Source organism: Atractosteus spatula, chromosome 1, assembly GCF_055471065.1.
Source record: "Atractosteus spatula isolate fAtrSpa1 chromosome 1, fAtrSpa1.hap1, whole genome shotgun sequence".
Lineage (NCBI taxonomy): Eukaryota > Metazoa > Chordata > Actinopteri > Semionotiformes > Lepisosteidae > Atractosteus > Atractosteus spatula.
This window is the reverse complement of record NC_142706.1, coordinates 11,170,498-11,196,090: the sequence shown is the minus strand read 5'-3', so window position 1 is coordinate 11,196,090 and position 25,593 is coordinate 11,170,498. Positions and strand designations below refer to the sequence as shown.

The window sequence follows — 25,593 nt, the reverse complement described above, 5'->3', positions numbered from 1 at the left end:
TTTAACTGCACAAGAATACAGAATTTGTGGTTGATTTACTGGAAGGGTTCTCATTTTGTTGGTTTGATTCATGAGAGGAGGACCTTGTGCATTAGAGTGTTCCAAATCGCTAAGTAATTTCAGTCCCCTGACCTAATCTGAAACCGATTAATGAACGTTGATAGCTGCAGTTCCAGACATTGGGTATATTTCTTACTGAGATCAACAGTGTTGTTGGAAATAAGTCTCGCAGCTCAATTGACTTATAGTACGCTGGTCTTTTGCCAATTGGAATTGCATTGACTTTTTTCCCTCCTGCAATTTTCCCTGGAGCTAAACCATGTGTGGTAGTAAAACACGTGCTCATCTCTTTCCGTCCAGCAGCAATCTCCTGCTCGATACACAGATCTGATCCCACCCTGTCTGACGGATTCTCTCTTCCTTCATCCCCAGTGGATCTCTGTCTCTACTGCAGAAAATCCACTGCACTACACACAGATCTAATCTCGCATCCGACAGATTCTCCTTCACTGCACGTGCAATTGATCTCCTTCTCTGTCCTCAGATTTCCCTACGCCAAAGACCGAGCTGGTGCAGAAATTCCACGTGATGTACCTGGGAATGATGCCCGTTGCCAGGCCAATAGGTAGGGAAGACTTTGTCCATGTCCGTCTGTCCGCTGTTCCTTCAATCCGTCTGCCTTCTGTTTGTCCGCATCTGTTTCAAAAATACAAGTTTCGCTTATAAAAAAAAGTGCTGGTTCGCCAAGCGAGGAATTTTACCGAGAGGTGGAAATGCAGGTGTAAAAGTCTGATGGAAATGGGCATTCATGAATTCCATATCCGTCAAACTGTTGAGGATTATTTACGCCTTTTGTTTTGTGATTTGATGTTTGTTGGTTTTCTTATTTGGGTGAAGGCTGTGGTATATACTGCTTCAGTCAGATTTTCTTAATACAGTATGTAATACATCCGGTGCTAGAAAGACGGAGTGACGATGTATTTTAAGGAGGCAGAGGATTTTAAACTTTAAGGGGTTTTTATTGAGGACGACATAATCTGTTGTTGGTCCCAGTCACGGTGTTGCTAAAGTCTTTACGTCTTGTTTTCTTTGCAATTAGAATATCTGGAGGCAACAAGTTGCAGAATTCAGTCAGTAGCTATAAACAGCAAGTGGCTCTTTGTTCAAATCAGGAGAACTAGGCTAAGCTGGGGAATAAGAAATGCTTCAATAATAGCTTCTAGTGACGATTTTTTTCAGTTAAATTAAGTAGTGGAAGTTCTGATGAAGTTGAAACGATGGTTCCTTCTCCATCTTCCCCCTCCCGTCTTTGTCCCTTGTGTGAAACGGAAGTCTCTCGTGATATAATTGGCGAATACCTTTACAGCAGTGACAAAAGCTCCAAATTAAAGGCCCTGTGGTCTCAGTGAAACACATTAAGAACAGGTGTGTACTTATGAGCTCCTTAATGTGTTTTAACATTCTTTACCTCTCCAGCAAAGCACTGGCTTCTGGAGCCCAGTTTCAAGTGATTTCTGAATGTGCCTGTCTCTGCCAAACCCACCTGCACTGTGGAGTGGCACTGTGGAGCTGTTCAGCTCATATCCCAGACCTTGACGCCACACATCACTTTGCCATTGCAATTAATATGACTGATGCAAAGCTGCCTTTCCTTTCAGCAAAAGCAGAGGTTAATATTAAGCATTCTCAAAGCTTTCTGTACCATAATGGGCTGTCTGTTGAATTATAACTTTGCTGCAGAATTGCTTTTCAGAAAAGTAATCCTTATGACAGGTCATCTAATTATGTTTGCAGTACGGCACACCGCCATCGCTGCTTTTTGCTTTATTGAGCAGATATATTTGCCTGGAGGGCTTTGTATCGGCTATGTGAATCATTTGTGAGTTGGTATGTCAGATCTAGGTTGGTGTCATGAACAGATCAAAGAGGCTGGGCAAATTTATTGAGGCTGGGACAGACTCGTGCAGATTTCGGAATCATTCAAAATGGCACTCCAGGAGTCCAGAAGGAACGAGTTTCCTAAACTATCAAAGGATATTAAAGCAAGTAAGCAGCCTGTACTCTCATTTGGTGTTTCTTTTTCATATCTAAGAAGCACTAAGCTCTCTAAATAAAAGTGGCTTGGACTGGCAGATTTTAAAGATATGATATCTTTAATGGTTTTGTATATTGTAGCATGAGGTTATTGACTCAAACACTGTTACGCACAGAACAGCCGTTTAATGCCCTTAGCTCTTTAAGTATAAGCCCGATCAAACTCGGGACCTCCGACGTGGTTTTGAACTGTTTATTGTCCAGAGAAACCACTCCCCTGCTCTCTACTTAATCCACCCCACTGCCCCCATCCCTGGTGGAGGGGGAGGTTGCTCTGAGTCTAACCAGTTCAGAAAGCCTCAGTTTCCCTCACCTCAGCTCCTTCCAGCTGCTGGCTCAGCCACTGCTGCCCCAGGGAGGCTCCCTCACAAGTGGGGAAACGAGCTTCGCTGTGTCTTTGGATGGTCTTGTTAGTGTGTTCGTCCACTGAAGATCTAAGCAGGATGCAGACACCTACTGGAATTCAAACACTTTTAATGGGGCAAACCCATATGAAACTGGGATACTGTTTTGTGTACTGTTGCTAACAAGTGTACAGAAACAACTGGATACAAGGGTACACGTATCTTATATATGTAGGCTGAATATTGTAAAGAGTTTTTTTATTTTATTTTTGTTAAATCACTTCTTTATTCCTTTGAAAATCCGTCCAGCTTCAGATTTACTGCAAGGCTAGATGTCACAGATTTAGGCTTTTCCTAAAAATCTCGTTTTCATGCCCAGGAATGAAAGACTGGATAATGCGTGCAGTGGCGACACTTGGAAAGCTGTAATTCTCAGGCTGTTGGTTCCGATCAGCTCCCGGGCTGCAGTGGTGTGATTTTTGAGGATTTACCGAATTTAAATGGTGTCTGAAACGCTTTCACAGTTCTAAAGCATGCGGCTGTTTGGCACTGTGCGCGCTTGTTTCTCGCACTCCAGACCTGTGGAAATCCCTGCTGTCTTTTTTCAAAACCCTCAGTGACCTCCACACTAACTTGGCCTCTGGGTGTGTGAAAAGACCCGTCCTTAAAAGAGTTCCCACGTTTGTCAAAGAGTTTCTTTGTGTTGAGAACAATAAAGAGAACTTTGGGGTTCTTGTATACATAGTTTCGTCCCTGGACATTGTTGGAAAATATCTGTTATTGCTTTCCGGTAAAGGAAAACAAAAAATCTGGTGAGTTGGCAAACATACGAGTCATTTTCAAAGCATTCCAGAGGCTGCTGTTTGATGCCGTTGTGTGGAGCTGGAGAGACATCTCAGTCATGTCAAGGTTTGGACAAGAGAGTTTCTCTGTCCGCTGTGAGTGATGTCTGACAGGCTGTACCCAGCAGGAGGGGATTCATGGGATTATGGAAGATGTCTAGAAGTAGCTCATAGGGCTCTTGGAGTGAAAAATGACAGGCATGCTATTTAACAACACATGGTGATATACAGTATAGAGATACAAGCTCCGTCACTTGCTTTTAAAGTGCTTTTTTATCCTATTAGACTGAAGGTGGAGAATGTTTTCTTTCATCGTACAGTACCTTACCGTAGTGTTTTTTTAAATAGCGGTTTGCTTTTAAATAACACTGTTGCTATTTTTATTTAAAAATAGTGTTTTTTTTTTTAAATAAGTGGGTTATGGTCTTAACTTGAACTATGACCGGAGAATTTCAAGTCTTCCGGTTAAATCTTTGTTTTACCGGTGATATGAATTATAAGTGGAAACATTCTGAGCTGTTTTAAGAAAAGGGGATTTTGATGAGCAGCAAAGTTGTCCTTAAAGAAGCTGTTTGCTGCCAGATTTACAGTGCCTGTTGTTTTTATCCCGACAAACCTGTGTTGTGAAACAGGAGATACAGCAGCAGCATCCTTTTTTCAACACGACGTTTTCATGGCGGCTCAGATTAACATAAAAAATGATCTGGTTCTGTCAGTTCAAAGTCTCGACAGTTTTACAGCCTTTAGTTGAGCTGCTGAGATAGACCCCTGCACCTCTGTCAACCCTTTTACCTTTGTTTTACCTGCCTGTATGAGTTCAGCCAGGTGCAAAATAATTTCCTGAAGAAGCGTCTGCCTTTCAGGAACTACATAAGGAAATCTGTACCCTTTTTTCCCCACTGTGAAAAATGTGTGTGATGTAATTAAAAGTGAGTGGAAAACAGGATAAACATATCAAAATAAAGAGTTAAAGGCCGGCTCCAGACTGATTCTCCATGTCTGTAACGTGTGCCTTTCCCAGGTATGGATATCCTAAATGGAGCCATCGACAGCCTCATGGCCTCCTGTGGCAAAGAGGATTGGATGCCAGTTATCATGAACGTCGCTGATGCCACAGTCACAGTCATCAAAGAAAAAGTAAGTTGAAGGCACAGGAGCCACGCTGTAGTAGGAAGTTTGATTGCTTTGTCTGAGGCTGTCATTTGGTTTTGACAAGGTAATAAAGATGTCAAGGAAAGTTTTTATAGGTAAACGAGGCATAATCAAATATCTCTTTTTCTGCACGGTAGTCCAGCTTTAACTGAGATGTTCTGGGTTTTAATTCTCCATAATGCACATCAGTGTTGGGTGTTGCCACGTGTGTTTGTTAATAACCAAGGATGAGCAACTTTAATGTCCCTGGGGGCAACATACATCACTAAAACTTGTTTACTGAATTTCTTTTCAGAAACACTAGGAGCATGAAGTGCAAAACATTTTGTAAAGTAAAAATATTGAAAGGAAAAAGCGTTTTTCAAATCTTTAAGGAATACTTGCAGTTAGTCTAGTTTGAACACCAAAGACTGGGTATCTATGTAAAGTTTAATACATCCAATCCACATGTGTTGGAAGAGCTTTTCAGATTGTTCAGTGTCAAGATTTTGCTTCCTCAAATGTATGTGATCCCAAACACAGAGGTGAATTTCAGCACCCACTCTCTAATATCTGGGAAGCAGCACCTTGGATGTGCTCTCTAAAAGTTGAGTAACTCACTCAGCACAAACTGGGAAGTGGGTCTGATCCATATGTAACAGCTGACTCTTTAAAAGTTTCTGCTTGCTCCCTTTAATCTGCTGCCTTGCAACTGGTAATTCGGATGTTGGGGAAGGTCAGTCAAAAAACTCAGATCACAAAGAAAACTTAAATCCTCCAGCTTCTTTTGGAAACTTCCTCATTTCTGAACTTGTGTTTTTTTGCAAATGGTGGCAATTTCCCAACGAAGTGAAAAAAGTTGTATGAGGCATTTACTCTTAATCATAAATCGCACTCAGTGTGCAGAACTAATTGATCAAATGTGGCTTCCACTTCCTCAAGGAGAGCTACAAATTTGCAATGGGCCAATGACCTGTTCCCCTCCAATCATGTTAGTTTGTTCTGTGGCAATGTTCACAACATTACTGCAGCTGTTTTTCACAGTGCTTCTTGGTTTATAATGCAGGGCGGTCCATCCCACTCTTAATATAAATCAAAAGGCTGGCTTAAATTCAACGCAATTGTGAACCTCCATAATGATCGCCAGCAAATTTCTAAAAATTCAGCAGTTTCCTGGACCCCACCAAAAATATCAGACAAACTCCAAAGGTTCTTCATGTATGGTAAAAACACTTTCAATTGTACATGGATTTACAAACATAAATCAAAATATGACTATGTTCAATATATTCATGCCTGTTTGAATTTTTTTGGAACTCTAAGCTCTATGAAGAGATATGGTATCAGACTTTCTTGCCTTTTTGTCATCTCTAACAGTCTTTGTCATTTGTACTGAATTAAACGTTATACTGTTTCATCTGTCAGTGGCGTTGTTTCTTGCGACACGGTACCATTGGAGGTGTGGACACTGGTAACTCTTGACAAACAGCTCTGCAGCCTCAAAAGTTTCATTTTTAGTTCAACAATTTCTAGCTTTTCTAGCGTCACTTTGTGTACTTCTCCAGCTTGCCTCTGTGAAGGCTACTGTAGTGATGATTCAAGCTGTACCTTTTTTTCCGCTGGCAGAAATTGAAACCATAAGAAGCACTGTGGTCTTCCATCGTATTCAGTGAAAAGATACACTCCCATCTCAGGTTGAAGATGTTTCCTCTGTCTCCTGCTTCTCAGGAGTTATGAAAAATGCACAAGCTGATCAGCGCCAGGGTTGTTCCAGAAAACTGCACGACCACTCCCCCTAGTGATTCATTTTCAACACTGAAGTACAATATTGAGATTAAAGTACTGTAACATGGGGTTGTTTTTTTACCAGAAAGTTGTTATTATGCATAGAACATAGCTAAAATAGGAAATATGATATTTTAACACTAGTTGCCTATGCTTGAAAACCAGTTTCTGCAATGCATTAGTGTTTGTTGTTTATTCTGTGTATCACCATAACTAATTACTTCTCAGGAGTAATACAACAGTGTATTATCCCTTTCTCTTGAAAGCCTGTTGTTGGTAGAAAATAAGTTATACTTAGTCCTGGAGATATAGTTATTTTTAAAACAAGAGTCGCCAATTATTTCGCTGCGTCTTGAGTTTTTTACATCTCGGCTCACACGCCAAAGCCCACGATCACACGCAGGACAGCAGGAAGTGCAGGCAGCCTCATCCCACCGGCCTGCCTCTGAGCCGTTCATCTTTTAACACGTCCGTTTACGGCAGCATCATACCAAAGGATCAGTGCCAAGTGGAGGAGAGAGGAGTACTGTACCCCAGTGAGTGCCCAGGATGTTACCGTGTTGTTGAGAGCCAAAAGATCCCCACCCTCCCCTTGGCAGAGCTCGGGCAGCTGCACAGGGATAAGCCACCCGGTGCGCACACGGACTCAGTTTTTAAAAGAGGCTGTAGCTGAAACTCTGAACTCTGTTCCCGGTTCAAGTTGTTGTCGTTGTCGCCGTTTTTCCCCGACAGAAGGAGGAGGAGGTGCTGGTGGAGTGCCGTGTTCGCTTCCTGTCCTTCATGGGAGTGGGGAAAGACGTGCACACCTTCGCCTTCATCATGGATTCGGGAAACCAGCACTTTGAGTGTCACGTGTTCTGGTGCGATCCCAACGCTGGGAGCGTATCGGAGGCTGTACAGGCAGCTTGTATGGTGAGTTTCCTTGCAGGACCCTCACGCCTTCCTCGTTGAAGTAGAAGCCAGCCTGTCTTGGTGCCACTGGATCAGAAAGACAGTCATAAAAGAGAGGACAACGTTAGAACAAAGTTGGAGCCAGTTTCCATGGGGGTCAAGGTTATAGACTCACTGCAGACACTGAAGAGGCTCTGAGAATGCAGTGCACTGCAGGAAAGCAGGGTGCATGCTTAAGATTTTTTCCCATAGGTGTCTGAAAGCTAGATGCATTAAACTTTCAATGACCATTCCCTTGTGAAAGAGCCAGATTTAACGTCTGATTAAAAGCAGGCCTGATGTCATCACCTGTAATTGTCCAAGATTGTCTGGCCCCTGTCTGTTTTGCCAGCATTTTAATTACAATAACAGAGTAAACTGCTCTCAGTACTACTCCCTGAGGGCTGTATTCCCTACAAAACAAGAATGCAGGCTGTATCTTTATTACACTGATGAACTAAACATGCCTGCGATTCCTGAAAATGAGTATCTCTCTGCGTATCGATCATCAGCCCCTTCTGCACTTTGAATTATTCATCAGTTTAAATATTATAGTACGTCTGAGAATATGTCCCAATGCTTAGGTTATTACCTTTTTCAGTTTTAGTGTTTAGTTTAACAAGGCCGTAGTTTTTTGAGAATGTGAAATGGGCTTTCTGTGATTACATCCGGCTGTTCTCCTTTTCTCTCCATGCAGTTCCACAGCTAACATTAACAAGGATAACTTTAGCCAACTGGTAACTGAAACCAGCCCGTTTTATGAGCCAGAAGGCCTAGAGCTGATAGAAAAAGTAGATTTTAAAAATGCTGTTTTACGCACTTGATTGTCAACGTGACCAACATTTTGAGTCTTGAATTAATAATGAAATAGGTACAACTATTAAGTACATTAAACTTTTAAGGTCTGAATTTCTTGAGATACAAAATAACTGAAACTTAATAAGGTACTTTTATACAGTCTCCTCCCTCTTCATATTCATAAAAGTACACATCTTCCTCATTTTGAATGTATATAGTTTGTTTAAAAGTTATATGACTGTAAAATACTAAGAGAACAAATGAGAATAGACCAGTTTTGCTTGTGATGTATAGTCGAAAGTGTATTGTAAAAGTAAGGCTGAGTAATAGTGATTAAACGTAAAATGGTTTGGTTTTGTTCTCTAAATTAAAAAAAAAAGAATTAGGTACAACCAATATTGAATTGCCAACAGTGTTAACTCAAAGAAAGACTTGTTTAAACAAAACGATATTTTTTCGAACTACCATGTGTCTTCATTGGGGCTCCTGACGATGCAATAGTATGATCCCTACCCAGACCTGAAAGCCTAGGAGCGCTTTGAACTGTTATTTTACTATGTCCAAGATGCAATGGCTGACCCAGTCTGAACAGATTCAGGGGCTGAAGGGGCGGTAAGACAGCAGCATTCATCACCGGTGGAGTGTTCTGGAGTTTCTCACTTATTTCTGAGTAGTGGCCCATACTGGCAGGACCATGTTCATGGCAGTAGTGTATCGCCTTTATCGCTGAAAATAAAGGTGACTGGATTTGTCTCTAACTCACCTCAGATGCTGCAGGTGGGCCTGTCGGGGCCTGGGGAGCTTTCGGTTTCTTACCTGGAGAAACTCCAGCTGATTATGTCCTTCAGTCTGTGCCAAGCCCTTGTCTCTGAATAAAAACATTTTTTTTTTCCAGTACCAACATGCTGACCTCATGATTCTTGGCTTACAGCCCCAACACCATGATTAAACACAAGTTAGTGCGGAGACTGGTCTGAACTGGAGTTTTCTGCCATGAGAGTATGGCGTTCCTCTGTGGGCACACATTTTAGCTTTCACTGCCCCCCCCCCCCCCCAGCCAGCTGGGACAGAGAAGGGGCTGTGTGGGGTAACAGTGAGCAGAAGCTGTGAGGATCAATAACTTGTGCTTGCCTTGAAGATCTGAACCTCAGTTTGTGTAGAAAACAATAACAGTGGGTGAGTTTGGGCTCATTGATGGGAATTCAGATGGGCAGCCGAAGGTGTAGGTCTGAAAGAAAACCAGGCAGCGGTTTCTAGGAAGCAGGTGTAATGAATTCATTCCCCAATGAGTTTTTTGGAAGAAGGTCTCACTTCTACCTGGGCGGTAGCCTGCCTTTCTTCTGTGTCTGTTGCTAGGAGACCCACCTGTTCTGTTGGTGCTCCAGTGAAAACGTTTATCACGGTCTTTTTCCCTCCTTTCTTTGCAGTTGCGGTACCAGAAGTGTTTAGTGGCGAGGCCTCCCTCGCAGAAGGCCTGCTCGGCCACCCCGCCATCAGACTCTGTGACCCGGCGGGTCACAACCAGCGTGAAACGAGGGGTGCTGTCCCTCATTGACACTTTGAAACAGAAGAGGCCCGTAGCGGAACTGCCCCAATAAATTGGTGTATGTGCAGCTGGAAAAGCAATTCACGGCCACCCTGACGCACAGTCACTGCGTGTGTGAGGATACTTCATAGCCACCGGAACACGCTGACATTCAGCATTCCTTCTCCTTCACCGCCGGCTCTAATGTCTCCAGTGCTTTGTCCTGCTATGTGTACAGCAAGCATGTTCCCACATTCTAGCCTTCATAATGTGATATGAAGAGGTGCATGATAAGGTTTTTCTTTTAACGATTTATTTTTATTTTTGCTTCGCTGTTCAGACAAACGAGCACCTTTTTTAAACACGTGAACCGTCTTTGAATATATATGTTTTAATTTCTTTCACGTTGGCTTTAATGGACTTGGTACACTCGTATGGAGCACTCGTATGGTCTTCCCTGGTGCCCTTCTGAAAAAGCCTTTTGTTACTACAGCTTTTCTTCCCCGCCTGTCACCCAGACTGCAGTAGATTGAGAATGATAATTTAGTCTGGTGCTGCTGCTCATTTCTGGCTGCTCACCACATCAGCGTTCCCTTTCATATCGTTTAATTTTCTCCGCCTGCGCATTTCACCTTGAAAAACAGAAGAAAAAGTACTTTGGAAACTGTTAGGGTGAGAATGAATTGGAGATACATTTGCTTTCCTTTAGGTCTTCAATATCTGTCCTGCCTGCTGCTCGTAGACATTGTCTCTGTGGAGCCTGTCTCCTAACATGTAAAGTGGAGCCTAGGAAACTTGTGAGCGTTACTTATTTCTTGCACCAGCTGGAACAAAACTAGAAGCAAAACCATGGAGATATTCGCTAGAAGTCTGAGTGCTTAAAATAACCAGTCCTAGCCTGTCTATATGCTGAAGAAGCTCAAGTCGGTAGCTGCGTCAGCATATGTAGGCTGCAAAGGAACGAGTAAAGGTTTATTCCATGCTGTAAAGAGAAGAAAAGAAACACGACTGCTTCGGCTCTGGAACCTTCTTCAGGTGTGAGAAAGGAAAACCTTTACTTGTTCCATTGCTGTACATATACTGTTAAAACAGCATCTGTTTTCAGTTGATTGGTCAGTGTTTCTTAAAACTCTGTCGAGATGGGGGTGATGTCTTTGAATGTGTGTTTTTTTTGCCTCTAGTTGCTCTGATATGTCTGTGAATTTGACTTTCTGGAGGGTTTCCACAGTGCTCTGATCTTTCCCGTCACTTGCTAATGTATCTCTGTGTCTTCGTTTTTTTCGGGAGGAGGGGGTAGGGGCTGTTGTCACGTTTAGCTCTTCCACGCAACGTCTCCGAGAGGCCTGATGTTGAAAGTTCGTCTCCATCAGGACACGATTTCGATTGGACGGCGGACTGTCGTCGCCTTGTTAATATTACTTGAATTTCCAGTGCATATCTGAACATTCAGACCCCTTCATCACAGTGCTCGCACTCTTCCTGACGTTAGCTGTTGAACCAGCAAGGAAACGAAACCTTTTTTTCTTAAAACCAGTTCAAAGGTTGAAACAATGTGAAAAGGGTGTGTGTATAAAGGAGTTTTGCTTACCTATATCGCAGTTTCTAAGCTGGTTTTGTTGGGTTTTTTTCTACTTAAAAGCCTTGAAACATGTTTGTCCAACACTTTACTCACTCATGGCCAAAGTGTAATGTTTAGATGTCTGTGTTGTAGATAAAAAAAAAGAGAAAACTTGTCAATATGATTTTATTTACTGTGGTTAGGCCAATTAGTTGTAGTAAGACTAGAGTTAACCAAGCGTTATCTATGCATTCTTTATACGTATATATAGCGATTCTCAAAGCAGACAGCCAAGTCACTTTGCCTTGCATGTCCCGTGACAATTTAAAAACATTAAAAAAAAAAAGACTTGAGAGAAATATTTTTATTTTATTTATTCTATTTTATATTGAAGTATACCAGTTTATTATGTTTGGAGGTATTGCGTTTAATGTCTGATCTCTCTCTCTCTCACAATGTAGTCAGCACTAAATCAATGTTCTGCCTGTACTAGTCCAGCGGTTTTGCAGATAAAGGATCATTACCGCGCACATCAGATCCCAGATGACTGCAGCTTAGCTGCAGCCGGTGGGGAAAAGGGAACTCGGGTGTGTGCCCTTTTGTTCTTCCAAGTGTGAAAATTCTGCACACACTGAGGATATACAGTAGGTAATTTCTCAGACAAGTGCCATAGATATAGAACCTTTTTTGTTTCTTGTTTTGCCTTGTTTAGATCAGGTGTTCCCAATCCTGGTCCTGCAGGCCCAGACACCTACAACTATTTATTCCCTACCGAACTTAATTACTTAATTGTTGCCTTATTTAAATGGAACAAATTGCTCCGTGGGTACATCGGCAAGTTCTGTTTTTCTACTCAAGAAAGTTTAGATTTAGGCTTAGGGAAGAAATTAAATGGTCATTTCCAAGAGCTGGGTACGCTTTAGATTAATCCTGTTATTAAGTCACTCGAAGGTTTAGCTGTTTAACTCGGAGCTCGGCTGGGGCGAAAACCCGGAGGCAAGTCGGTCCTCCAGGAGCGGGACTGGGAACCCCCTGCTGTTGAAGGCGGACACTTATTTCTCCTCAAGCAAAAATTCCTGTTTAGTGCTGTTCGTTGCAGGGTACAGTAACTAAAAGATTGAGTGTACATAACGTGCATTACAGCCCTGAAGACTCCCAAGTGTAGGGGAGCGTACCTGCGATGTGAAACCTTCTTCAGTGGTGGAGGTGTGTGGGGGGTCTATATGTTTTTACTGAAGGGTTAAGGGAGGCGGGGGGAGATTTGAGGGGTGTGTGGCTTTTTAAATTCTGACTACCGGGGTGGGTTAGCTTTCAGAAAGTCCCTTCCGGCGTTTCAACATGGCTGCCGTCATATTGACGGCACTTTTGACCGGCATGTCTGGGTGGTTCTGCAAAAAAGGGGGGGAGGGGGGAGTCAAGCCACACCTGCCCTCATTCTGTGAAGCCATGAAACTGTTGGGAGACGCGCGCCTTTGAATAGGTCACACATCAGACGCCATTGTGATTAGCAAGCATATCACACAAAACCAAGCGTGTTGCAGTCCTGCAGCCTGGCTGGAGATGGTTCTCATTTCACTTCTGTATATTTGGGTCTGGACGTAAGTTGCTCTTGGTTAAGTAGTAGCATTCAAGTGCTCGAAATAAAATACTCAAGCCTGCTAGGATGTAATGCAGCTGATTTACAGTTAAAAAAAAGTTGGTTTCTTCTGCTGTTCACTAATTTTACACCATATAAATGTAATCTGTTGTGAGAATAAACTGCATATTAAAATACAGCACTGCCTGCGGTGTTATTTTTTTGTCTTCATGTAAATTGTATTTGTTGTCATTGGGCAGCATCAGTATTTGCTGTTTATCCTGTTGCTGAGTTTGATACTTTGCTGAGTTTTTTCCCATTTTTTTTTTCTGGGATGTACAGTACACACCTGATGCATTGGAATAATGAACTCAAAACTGTGATATTTCCTTTACAGGCAAGCAACTTGTATTTGTGATCGTGATTATCATGAACGGATAATATAATAATATACTGTATAAGGATAATATTGGTTTTATTTTGGGGCAGTTCCTTGCATGAACTTGATCATGCATTAGAACAAAAAACATTTTACACGGTTTACAGAAAAATGACAGAATGTTCACTTGAAATTGTTAGTTTGAACACAAAGTATGTGTTTGTTCTAATATGATCAAATGCATGAAATTAACAAAATGTATATTGTACATACTAGAGTGATATTAATCTCATGATCGCAAGCGCAAACTGGTTCCAACTTTGCCGTGGTAACACCATATATTCTTGGAATTTTTTGGACTCTTCCCAAAAAATAAAATCTTCGTTTTCTTTTTCTGCATTTGTCATCAGTGACACTGGAGAGCTGAAGGGCTCATTATTTTAAAAGACAGCCTGAGCACTTTTGCCTGTTGCCGTCTCTTACAAATCTCTCTTAAATGTCATGCAGTGTAAAAAAAAGTACTGCTTTTCATTCTTGTTTCTGGCGATGTGGTGCTTGGTGTTTTTCTCCACGTTTGAAAAATTCACATCTTTCCTTCAGCACAGACTCCAGTTTCAGTGCTGAACCATGCTGTACAATGTACTGTTTTCACATACAACACAGTTTTGGTTTCATTGTCTTCTAACTGACAGTGTTGGAGCACAAAGGACTGGACAGGAACTAGAGAATATTGTGGCATGAGAGTGGAGGACAGTGGAGTGCACACTGGGTACAGCACGTTTAGACCAGGCTCTCAAAATGTACTCATGAGGAGTATCTCTACTGGTCTGGCTTTTGCTCCAGTTCCTTCATTGGTCTAATTAAACAAACCCTTCGGGCCTCTGTAATTAATAGCTAATGGTACCTTAATTCACATACCATCTAATAAATACCTTACTACAGTAAAATGCCTTGGACAAACTAGATGTCTTGAGTAACTGAAGTTAGCTCGCGAGCATCTGGAGTCTGAAATGACACTGGTAGTGTTGCAGAGCCATGTGGTGTCCCAGCCTGTCCCCAGGGTCATGTCAGGGTCTCAGCTGTGTAAGTACACTGGCTATGAAGTCATGGAACGCTTTTACAGGACTTGCCAGCCTCCCTTCTGAGGGAGTTAGTGTGTCGAGCGTGTAGCCGAATAATTCCCGCCTGTAAAAGAGACCGACCGTAGTTCCTTTACCACACTTACAGTCAGGGGCTATGAAAGGACAAAGGCTGTCCTTTACCCCTTTCTGTCTTTTTGCATACATTAGCTGATTGAAGTAAACTGGAGGGAGTAATAAAATGCATGAATGTGTTTGTCCAGGTTATTAGAGGAGAAGCTGTAAATATTTATGTGGCTGTAATTTTTTAAACATGGGACCTGAGCTGATTTGTAGAGCAGCTGTAAAAGATTGTAGGAATACAAAAACACTAAGAAAATAAATACTTAAAAAGACCAATCCAGATGCCTTTTAAATAAATGATATGTAGGCAAGACTACAATGTGTAATGTACTGAGCCACAGCTTTTTTCCAGAGTAAATCCCGATAATGGAAAGGTTCAAGAGGACACTAGGCAATTCAGCTCATCAATGTCCATTACAGTATCCAACTGGAAGGTCCCAGAATTTATTTTACATTTGAGGAAACAATGTATCATCGCTTTTTTAACTCTTTAAAATCTTAGATCACATTCCTGTAGCTGGTGTTTGCCAAGTGTTGTCAAGGATCTGAAATGAAGCTGGTGGTCCTGCGTGTTTTCTCAAGAGCAGTGTTTCTCAGTCCTCATCTTGGGGTAGCTCTGTGACTTCCCTGTTGCATTCCAGTTTTGTTAGTTTGGAAGCGTCATTGGTTAAGCTTAATATTATATATATAATATATTAATGTAGTTATATGATATGTTAATATAATATTAACATGTATGCTAACATATGTGCTGTATATTAATGTATGATCTATATTATTAGTTAAGTAATACGTAACTACTGATTATGCAGTAAGCATGAAGCATTACAAACCATTATGAGAGTGCTCGGCAGCGTCATCGAGAAGCAATAACATTAGAAGGGAGCAAGATTTTCACAATGTATTTCTTGGAAACCATGCATATAGAAGCCATTATTTGTGAGAATGTCTAGGCAGCTAGTTTTTTGCATTCGTTTTTCAACACAGCTCCGGTGATGTTGCACTTAAATTGGTGAGGAACAAGTGGTGATAATCAGTGAGAACGATATGTTTCTTTGTTTGCAGAGCCAGTATTGCTCTTAAAATGCCTTGCCTATATTTTCCCACATATACTGTAGAACACTACGTGATTTTTCTAACAGGTTTGTTTTTGCTGTTTCTTTTAATAATAATAATAACAACATCACTTTATTAACCCTTTACAATTTCTTGCATTAGGAATTATCTTTTCGCATACCCCAGCTTGCTCTCCATGAGACACACAGACAGGGAGAGAGCCTGGGGTCAGAGCGCAGGGTCAGCCATCGTATGGCACCCCTGGAGCAGCTGGGGTTAAGGGCCTTGCTCAGGAGCCCAAAAGAGTAGGATTCCTCTGCCAGCTGTGGGATTTGAACCGGCAATCTTCCAGCCACAGGTGCAGATCCTTAGCCACAGAGCCACCGCTCTGCCCCCATGCTTTTTAGTTAAAACAGCTTCCATCCATCCCTTTTCTAAACTCTTTATCCATTACAGGGTTGTGGAGGAGTGCAGTGTACACCCTGGACGCGAAACCAGTTCATCACTGGGCACACATACACAAACATGCACACACTCACACCAGGGCCAGTTTCCCCAGGAGACAATTAACCTCCCAGTATGTTTTTGGACTGTGGGAGGAAACCAGAGCATCTGCCAAAAAAAAATCCACGTGAACACAGCGAGAATAAACTAACTCCGCGCAGGTAGCGCTAATTTCATTGTATGGAATTGTGTGGTGAAGAGTCAGTCATGTCATTGTTCAAGCTGTCCTCATTAGTAAATCACCCATGTGAATTATTTTTAACAAAACAGGGTAATGTCATTGCTTGGTGGTAAGTTGGGTCTCTTAAGGAATGAGAGTGTTTACTGTCCTGTCCCCTATAACTATCAATTTTAGTCTGTTTTTTTTTTGAGGGGCAAGAGACTTCAAAAATATTCTGGCAAGAATTCAAGTAAGATCAGGAGAAGACACTGTACCAGGATGGGGAAACACTGATCTAGAACTTTTTCACATTCATTTGTTCCACATTAAGACCAGAACTGTATAGATAGAACATTTCAAATGTAGGAACGAGAGTGCTGTACAATTTCAGCATAACCTCTGGACTTCTTGAACATGAGACTGTATTCTGCATTCTTTGCTATGTATGCTAGCTTGGGCTTTTGCTTCTTTCCACTGCTAAATAGTTGAAAGTGATAAATGTACAATAGCCAAACCCTTTCCCTACTGTGCTTTCTACTTCCATGATAGGTAAAGTGTATTTATGCCTTGCATACAATTGCTGTATATATTTCACCTTTTTAAATCATCTGTGCTCATTATTTAGAGTCCTGTCTACAGAATGATACTTCAGCTGATATAAATCTGAAGAATGTGCCAATGGTATCAACAATACTTAGTGCAAGGTCAGGCAGTGCCAAAATTAGTTATTGCATGGAGTGTTACACTACTGAAATGTCTAAGACTATTATCTCAAGTGAAGATATTCAAAATTTCCCTTAGTGAGGATATAGTATTTCAGTTGCAGATGAAGAAAATAAGTTAATTTACAGTAAAATACTTGCAGTCACTGATGTGTTCTTAAAAAGCAGTGTCATAATACTCAGCCAGTGGTATTAAGAACCACTTTCGGTAATAAGAATAACAGGGGTCTGGACAAATGTGGCAGAAGTGCTGGGCTAGGTTCAGGTAGCACTGCAGTCTAGGATTTTATGATTGGTACTTGTGCAATGCCTTCTGGAACAGTGGGATAATAGTGTCAAGAGCTCTTTTCTAAAACCATCAGAAAATCAGGTGAAAGAAGGAAAATATTCCTCTAGTTTGGTGAACATCCAACAAGGGTTGTGTTGGAACTAGACACAGGAGATACCTGATCTTTGCATCTCTCAGATTGCCACAAATACTCTTCGTCCAGTCTCGTGTGTAGCTCAGGATGCCTAGGTCTCCTGGAGCTTCAACATCCTGCTGGAAAGAGGGAGTGTATAATAAAAAAGCACTTGTGCCAAGCAGCAGGAGTTTCTGTGCTGTGTTCTCTCTGGATTGAGCTCCAGAAATGAAGAAAGGGAGTTGTTGCTTTTATTACAGCTGTCAGAGTGTCAGCTACCAATAATCAGCATTATAGATTTTTTCAATACACTACCTTTTTAAATTAACACTTCACTAGACTGGTACAGTCCTTGAAATCAATTTAAATTTCAGGTATTATAGGGCCACACTTAAAATTAAATTCTGCATATTAACAATAATTCAGGATTAAAAACACTGCTTTCAATTGTCAGTCTTTGTGAATGGTGTCTCCATTCATTTGCCATGACAAACCAGCACTTTTACTGCTTAATTTTACATTACTCCTAGAATACACTATATTCAGCTTTTGAAGTCTAGGACAGGTCATGAGCAACCCTTGTCCCTGACACTTTTGTTTCTGGTTTTCGTTCCACCTCAGACCTTAATGACATAATTGCACCAAATCAGTGGATAAGAATTCACATCAGAGAGCCTGTTTTCCTGGTCTTATTTAAAAAGAGCCTGTAGTACCGGCTGTAACCCGGTACTGGAGGACCAGGCTTTGGTTTCTGAACATTTAGTCCCGTGAAAATGAATTTGCTCGTAGAATTATGGGGAAAGAGCTGTCATCTGTCACAGCACATGGACATTTCCGTTATATGACTTGAAACTTAAACTTTCCACACAATAGAGCTGAGATGCTATTGACACCGATTACATTTTAATCAATAAAACACAAAATACAGTATACTGTGACATGTAAAAAGCTCTCTGGGATACCCACTGCAGTCTGTTAAGTCAGACCCAGATGTGCATCCAAGCACATATCGATCAGCAGAAGGACAATGCCTGATGCTGCTGTACCTACTTTTTTAGGTTCAACACTGCTAAAATCGTCGACCACAAATACGAAAGAATCCATCGTGCTCTCCGGTGCAGAATATTTTAATGTGTCTGTGAAATAAAGGAGGGAAGGGTCTCTGGAATAGCCAGCGTCCCAGGTCCCGATCGCCAGCCTTCGCACCGTCACAGCCAGGGCCGCGGATGCAGGACCACCCCGGGCCGGAGCGCCTCCCTGTGGCGGCTGACGCTCAACGAGGACGGGCTGAGGGAGATCTGGGAGTGGCCGCTGGTTCCCTTCCACCGGAAGTACGAGAGCGGGGGCGGGCTCCGGCTTTGGCCGCAGCCCGGGAACATGACGGGCGGGAGGACCAGCTCCACCGGCTTCAGCACGGACGCTCTCTCCTCCGGCCGGGCCCTGGGGGGGTGGGCTCGTCTCTCGGGCGGCCGGGCGGCCGGGGACGGCTTGCTCCCGTTCTTCTTGGCGGGGTTGCCGGGGAGGCTGGAGGAGGTGGGCTTGGGGGTCCGCGCGCGCTGGCTGGCCCGGAGCAGAGCGTGGCTGCTGGTGCACGCCTTGGCGGGGAGGAGGAGGGAGGTGGAGGAGGAGGAGCTCGTCTTCCGCTCTCGGCTGAGGAACTCCGCGATCCGGGCCTGGCTGTCGCTCGCCGAGGAGGAGGGCAGCGCCGAGGCCTTGGCTTTCCTCCGCTGCTTCTTCGCCGGCTTCCCCGTATCGATGCCTTCCAGCAGACCTTTCGCTGCAGCCCGAGCCAATACGTCCTTGACAGTGACCGTCTGTGAGCTGTCCTGCAAAGTACGAAAGGGGACAGTCAGCCAAAATCCATCCAACTTGCGGCACATATTATACTTGTAGCGACCCATCTTACACGTACAGTAGACTCGCACTTTACACGGTAAATTCCTGACATAGCACATACAGTACACCCAAAATTGCGTATGATCAGACACCGCCTTTGACCCTCCTATTCCCCTCCTAAAATAAACAAATCAATCGGGTTAGTATGTGTATGTAACTTAAAGTATTATGAAAACACAAATACCTCAAATAAGGTACAGTACAGTGTACAAAATAGATCAAATAAAATGTAATAATAAAATGGAGGGAACACAGCTGATGCTTAGCTCTCACGAATAGCCTTCTCTCTGTCTCTGATTGCACGAATCTGATTTCAAAATCTTGACTTTACTCCACTTTTCGTGACTTCCCTTTCCCCTATGTACTTTGTTTTCGGTTTACAGGTCCCATTGAAGGTGATGCCGCCCGATAAAGCACTGGTAGGGGCTGTAGGTTGTAGGTTATAGCTCAGGTGCATGCCACGCCAGATTTGAATTTGAGATTATTTGATTTTTCATTATTTTTTTGCCGCCAACCGCGCATATATACGAATTCTCGTAAAAAAAGATTTTGCGTAAAGCGGGAGTCGACTGTACTTCTATCGTGGGAAGAACACAAAATGCGGACCAGACAATGACTCATTCGGGAAGAAGACCAGGCAGCTAACCAAACTCCAGCTGAACTGCTCTCCAGCCAGCTCTGGTGAAGTGAGTTTAACACAGGGTGAAAAATCTTGAGCTGTCACCTTAGGTGAGTAGTGGTTAAGAGTACTGAGTTCAAATCCTGGGTGGGGAGCTGCTGATGTACCTGAGCAAGTTATTTTGCACAGATCACTCCAGGAAAATGCCAGTGTACAGGACTAAGTCGTGTTGGATGGAAGTGCCATCCAAATAAATTCACAATTAAAGGCTATAGTGAAAAAGGAGGGACATAATCCCATTCCCGATACTATGTTAAAGTCAAATAACTCACACCCAAATGAATTCTGTCACATGACCAGAGTGCCTCACATTCCCCAGCTGTGCAGTAAGATAAGTCATGTTTTAATTTCTTTAAACAAAGCTTAAAATAAAAATCCCTTAAAGTTTAGATCAACAGTCTTCTAAGCAATCTTTGATCTTGAGTGAGAAAGCAATTTCCATTAGTTTCTTGGGATAAGTACAGGAATACCCATTAATCCATATGTCTTAGTGCTCATATTTCTCCAGTATTATGATGATGATGATGATGATCACATCACGATTTACAAAGCTTACAAACATCACTGAGACTTTTGAGTTATCCTTCACATTAAGTCTGCATCAGCATGCCCACACTCCCAAGATGCTGAACATTTCAAACACTTGTGATAGGAGTCCTGCTAATGCATTCAAGTCCTGCGTTATAAAAAGCCTTGTCCATTACCAAAGGGGGAATTAAATTCCAGCCCTTTCAGTCTAGTCTAGTGCACATACTTGGTTCAGACAGCTGCTTAATTGCATAACTGAATTAATTATTAAGGAATCAAGCAGTGAATTCTACACTGGAACAGATTGGAAATGTCATCCGAGTGCAGTAAAGACTCCACCGTTCCAGTCCACTTCCATCTCTAGTGTCCTGGGTGAGAGTTTATTTTTGTAGCACCTGCTCAAGCTGTTAAAATGAGAACCAAGGGATTCTTCACCCCCAAAGCTTTAAAACAAATCTTTGGGAATCTGCAGATGTTCTGCTTGGCTCTTTGCATCTCTGTGCCAATTTGATTACAAGACGACGCCAACGGGCTTCAAAACGAAACCTCTTTTCTCATCACATTTATCTGCTGGCTAACATCTTATCATCAGCCGAAGGTCCGCTGGAGAGGAACACCAAAATTCCCTTTCTATAGTAGGCTCACATCTAAGCGACATCAAGAGTTTGGGTGATAGGAGCCGGGTGTGTATAAAAATATTAAAAAACGGTCTACAGATGGTCATAAGGACTCTTATTATTTTAGTGAGAGAAGATCTATAGGATGCTGACAGCCTCAGATGTGGTCAAATAATCAAGGAACCCCCCCAGAAATACTGAACAAGCGTGACAAGCCCAAGGGTTTCCTCTCATTTTCAACATTTCATATGATCATACATCCTAAAAAATTCTCACCGTTATCAGTGTGACAGCACTCATAAGAAGCATTCATCCATCATCAGTGACAAATTCAGCCCTGGACAGACTTGTTTTGGTCGGCCCTACTGTATATTCGCAGTCCAGTGAGAAAATGGATAGGATCCAGGTCTGTTACCAGCAGATTGAACCGTGTGTAGAGAGGTTATTCTGATGATGAAAAACTCGGGAGAACCGGCTGCTTTAAAGACACAAGACGCGACAGCGCCATTTTCCAGGTATGCCAACCCGTAAATGAAAAGGTTTGCTCTCATGCAAAGATTAAAGCCACATTATCGTTATCCAATTTTGACTGAATTTGCCAGAAATTTAATATGCAGGACCCCAGAGGGCAATTTCCTGCCCTGGGCATTCATTTAAAATCCAACAAAATGAGCTGCTCTAAAGAGCAACAGCGATTAGATAGCCATAATCCCTCCGAGGCAACCCACTGATATTCACAAGAGGCAAAATGAAATTGTGTCACAGGTACAAGAATAGATTGCTCTTTTTTCCATTTTGGCTTGAAAATGATTTAAGTGCTTTTTCAATCATATGCATTAAAAAATACATTATTACTGAATGAGTTTATTTATTGCCCAGGTTGGCTTGAATTAAATTCTAACACATGAGGAGGAACGGGGAAATAGAAATAATTTCATGCATTCAGCGTGACTTCTGCTGACTGCAGGGCACAATCACTCTTTATAACACCACACTTTTTTAAAGGGACCTGTTTAAAATGGCCTGGCAGTTCTGTTTTCATATGTAAAACATGTTTTTTATTGTTTGTAAGCCATTCCTGATGTTGTGAAATGTACATGTGCTTTCCTTGCAGCTCAGAAAGCTGTGAGTGGCTAGTTTTCTGCTTATTGATTACAAAATTCACCAGTTACATGCACAACCACAGCTACCTGAACCAGGACATTAGCCAGCACGTCTAGTTCTGTAATACACCCAATGAGAATGGCTACTGAACAGAATACAGAACAGGCTATCCCACCACGATACTGACCGCTAATGAGATCCTTTTCTTACAAGCTTGTATTGCTTCAGGAGGAGACCACAGATGTTACTACACTGTTAGTCTAACTGTAGACCCCCCCCCCCCTGTTTTTTAAGTTAGATTAATCAGCATAATGAATTTACTGTACCTACAGCAGGTCATATGTGTTCAATTAAACAGATATTGAATGCATGGCCTACAATTTTTTGTCATTTTCCCCGATACCAACTTTGAAAATATGTTGCAGTTCAACAAGTGTTTAGATTTTTTGTGAGACTCACTATAGTAAATCGAAAGACATTGCAGAGAAAGAAACGTGTTCCGTTTTATAATAGAAAGTGATTTTAAATTGAATAACAGGACACTAGCATATATGTGACCGCATTTTTTAGAAATGGAGAAAGCCTTCCACCTTCTCACTTCAAGTGTTGTACAAAATAACAGAGTTTGAAAGTGACGCAGACATGTTGTGAAGTGAACAGCCATTCTCCTCCACACCACACAAAAGCGCACTTGAAAGTTTTTTTTACTTTTCAGAGACCTGCATAATTGATAAACAGTAAAAGGGAGAGGGCGAGTAGCTGTGCTAGTCTGAACGAGAGATTATTTAAAGTGAATCTGCTGACAGTAACGCTTGGAGACAGAGCCGTGAATAATTCATCGATTCTCCCCACTTGCACCGTTGGCTTGGTAGGGGCAGATGCATTACAAAAATGTAACTCTTGGGCTAATAAAAACAAGCCCAGCTAATGCGGCTCAGAACAGGAGAAATTATTTCACACCTGTCAGTTTATCATGGAAAAAAGGATCTGATTGAACAAAGTATCGACCGTTGATTCTCTTCCTAAAAATAGGTTTACTCCATCAACATGCATGTTTAGGAAGTCTATTCATGATTGTATACTCCAGTATTTTTTTATTTTACTTTCTTTTTGCAGGCTTAGAGGGTTAACATTATGTTCATCTGCAAACAAATAACATAAAATGATGTGTATTATTTCCCAACTGGCATCATAATTGAAACAAAATTACATCAAATCTCAACTGAAATTTGAATTTAAATGCTGCTTATTACAAAATATTATGCACGATATTGTACAAGCAATCTAAAAGCAGAAATAAGGAAGTAAAGAATTATCTTTGAGAGAATACAAAATAAGCATTTTGAATTCCACATCAGTTCCAACCCCCTGAGAAGCCAGCGGACAACTGGCTCCAGCAGGTCGCAGTCCAGCAGGTCTTCCAGTTGTCTGTAAAGCTCACCCAAGAGAACCCCACGGCCCTCAAGGGCAGGAAATGCGAATTTCTTCAGAGAACCAAGCTTTTTATGCAGGGCACATAAAACATCAGTCCTTGCAAGAGGACACTAGATTTAATGATGTCTTTAACCTCTAAACACCCTTCCTCCTCCTCCGTCTCCAGGGGAGGAGGATCAGTGTAAAAGAGGTCCTGCTGAAGAGGCAGCTGTCCCTTCCAAGTCACTGTGTGATCACTGTGTGAACGAGCTTTTTTTCTCGGTTAGTATGAAGCACAACATGCATTGCTTGTTCTAGTTAAGGCTATTTTGTCATCTGAACAGTTTACAGCATGATGGTTTCGGTATGGTTTATGATCTTAATTCCAAAACTGAACTATTTTCTGCCTCAAATTGTCATGCAGGTACATTAAAATGATTACCAAGAACCAGTTCCAGCAAGAAGCAACACCATTCATTCATATCTCATTATTGATTAAAAGGACCGCTAAGGAGGCATACGAAAACAAATACTGTTCAAAAGCTGTGGTTTGAATATGAAACTCATCTGAAATTATTGCCACTATACAGCGAGCAGGTAATCAGACTCGTTCTGAGAAACATTTTTCTAAGTCTGGTGATAAATCTGGTCAAGTGATAAGAGTGGAGTTTACAATATTCAATATGAATTATTGCTTTCTATAGGTTGTACTACTCTGTCAATAAATGAAATACAAGAAACAAATACAGCATCTTGTAAGACAATATTTTTAATTAAAACTTGAATGCTCAAACTAAGCAGTTAAATGTCAGCTAAAACTGCAAATGAAATGTATATAGAACTTATTCAATCTTTTTACTCTTCTTTACAGAGCATTTCACTCATTGACAGAGGACAACCTGCAAAACTCTATATTTTGTTGCTGTCTCCTCCTTGCGAACATGACACTTTCAAGTAGGACTTTATGTTGCAAACCTAGTTGTAGCTAGCTGGTAGTATGATAGTAGAGGTAGTTTGACTCTCAGAGAAAATGAGAACACTATCATTTGAATAAATATTCAAGCCCTTTTGTTGCAGCATCCTTAAATCAGTTCAGGCGCAAAACATTTGTTTGCATCTCTTTTTGTATATTACCTCAGATACTGTAGATACGGAATTTCGTGCCACAATTCACATAGTGAAACAACAGATCGACCACGAAGACCATGGAGATTTTGAAACAAAACTGGGATAAATGTGGTAGAAAAGCACACATCCGGAGGTTTGCTGATCTTGTTGAGTACAGTGGATCCAACCATTAAGAAGTGGGTATATATACAACCTAGACTCTACCTAGATCAAGCCAATCTCCCGAACTACTTTTTGTCAAGCAGCAAAACGCTTAAGGAAGCCACAATGAAGCCACCAGTGATTTTGAAAGATTCACAAAGTTCTGTGTCTGAGATTGTCACTAATTATGCATCATCAATATTTTGGTCTCCATATAAAGCTGTATGGGTGAGTTGCAAGAATGAAGCCTTTCTGAAAAGGACACATCTAACATCTTTTACATCTTATAGCACAAGGTATTGCATTGCCTCCATGATTCAGCGATTCCAAATTGGTGAACAACCAAGTTGGTGAACAACTTGTACTTTTTATACTTTTCTATACTTGTGTTACAGAAGGAACACATGCTGTATGCATACCCAAAACACAAAGACCTTATATCCAAGTAATGAAGCAACTACCCTTAAATTTCATTGTAAAAATGTCACTGAACTAATGTTATCTAGATAAGACTTACTACAGTTCAGGGTATTCCAGGTTCTACCAGCGAAAAGTTCATGCATATACAGTAAGTTAGCGACTTGTATATCGTCATCCTTCTGGGCCAATTTGCATGTACAAACATGACAAAGCCAATATATAAATATCTGTGTTTATCTTAAGTCCAGGTTGCTTCACAATAGTGTATGTTACAGTTGTTAAGTCAAATCTAGATTACATTTATATTAAGTATACATAATAGATAAAATAACTTTAATATGGCAACGATTTCTAAAGCATATGGACCCTTTGATGAAAGAACTACAAAAAAAGAAGACTATTCTATCCTGAGGTGACCCTAATGCTTTTTTACTCTGAAAGCTTTTTGGAAATGCTGGAAAAAACATCATCCTCACAGATCAGTACTACTTTCAGTGGAATTACTGAAAGCTCCCCTGAAGAATTTCTGAAGTGCAGGGTGGATGAGTTAGCTGACCTCCTACAGCCTTTAATTCTGTCTAATGCTTGACTTGTCAGAAACTCCTGTCTGATGCCCTTGTACAGCTGAGCTCAAATCACAGCTTGTTGTGCCGATGTATA

The 25,593-nt window shown here is 41.6% G+C and overlaps 2 protein-coding genes across 13 annotated transcripts in view; one reads left to right on the top strand and one right to left on the bottom strand.

Annotated features, from left to right (window-relative positions):
• LOC148840603 (amyloid beta precursor protein binding family B member 2-like) overlaps positions 1 to 12,782 on the top strand; it is a 140,678-nt gene extending 127,896 nt beyond the window's left edge. For all 12 annotated transcript variants that reach the window (XM_088911179.1, XM_088911259.1, XM_088910728.1 and 9 more), the window contains 4 exons: positions 545 to 625; positions 4,302 to 4,417; positions 6,929 to 7,108; positions 9,352 to 12,782. In XM_088911179.1, the coding sequence (XP_088767305.1) occupies positions 545 to 625; positions 4,302 to 4,417; positions 6,929 to 7,108; positions 9,352 to 9,522 (548 nt within the window). In that variant the 3' untranslated portion in view covers positions 9,523 to 12,782. The remainder of the gene's footprint in view (positions 1 to 544; positions 626 to 4,301; positions 4,418 to 6,928; positions 7,109 to 9,351) is intronic.
• A 5,101-nt stretch (positions 12,783 to 17,883) lies between these two features.
• Positions 17,884 to 25,593, bottom strand: part of LOC148840602 (protein NSUN7) — a 45,806-nt gene continuing 38,096 nt past the window's right edge. The window contains exon 11 of the mRNA XM_088910522.1: positions 17,884 to 18,833. Within this exon, the coding sequence (XP_088766648.1) occupies positions 18,216 to 18,833 (618 nt within the window). The 3' untranslated portion in view covers positions 17,884 to 18,215. The remainder of the gene's footprint in view (positions 18,834 to 25,593) is intronic.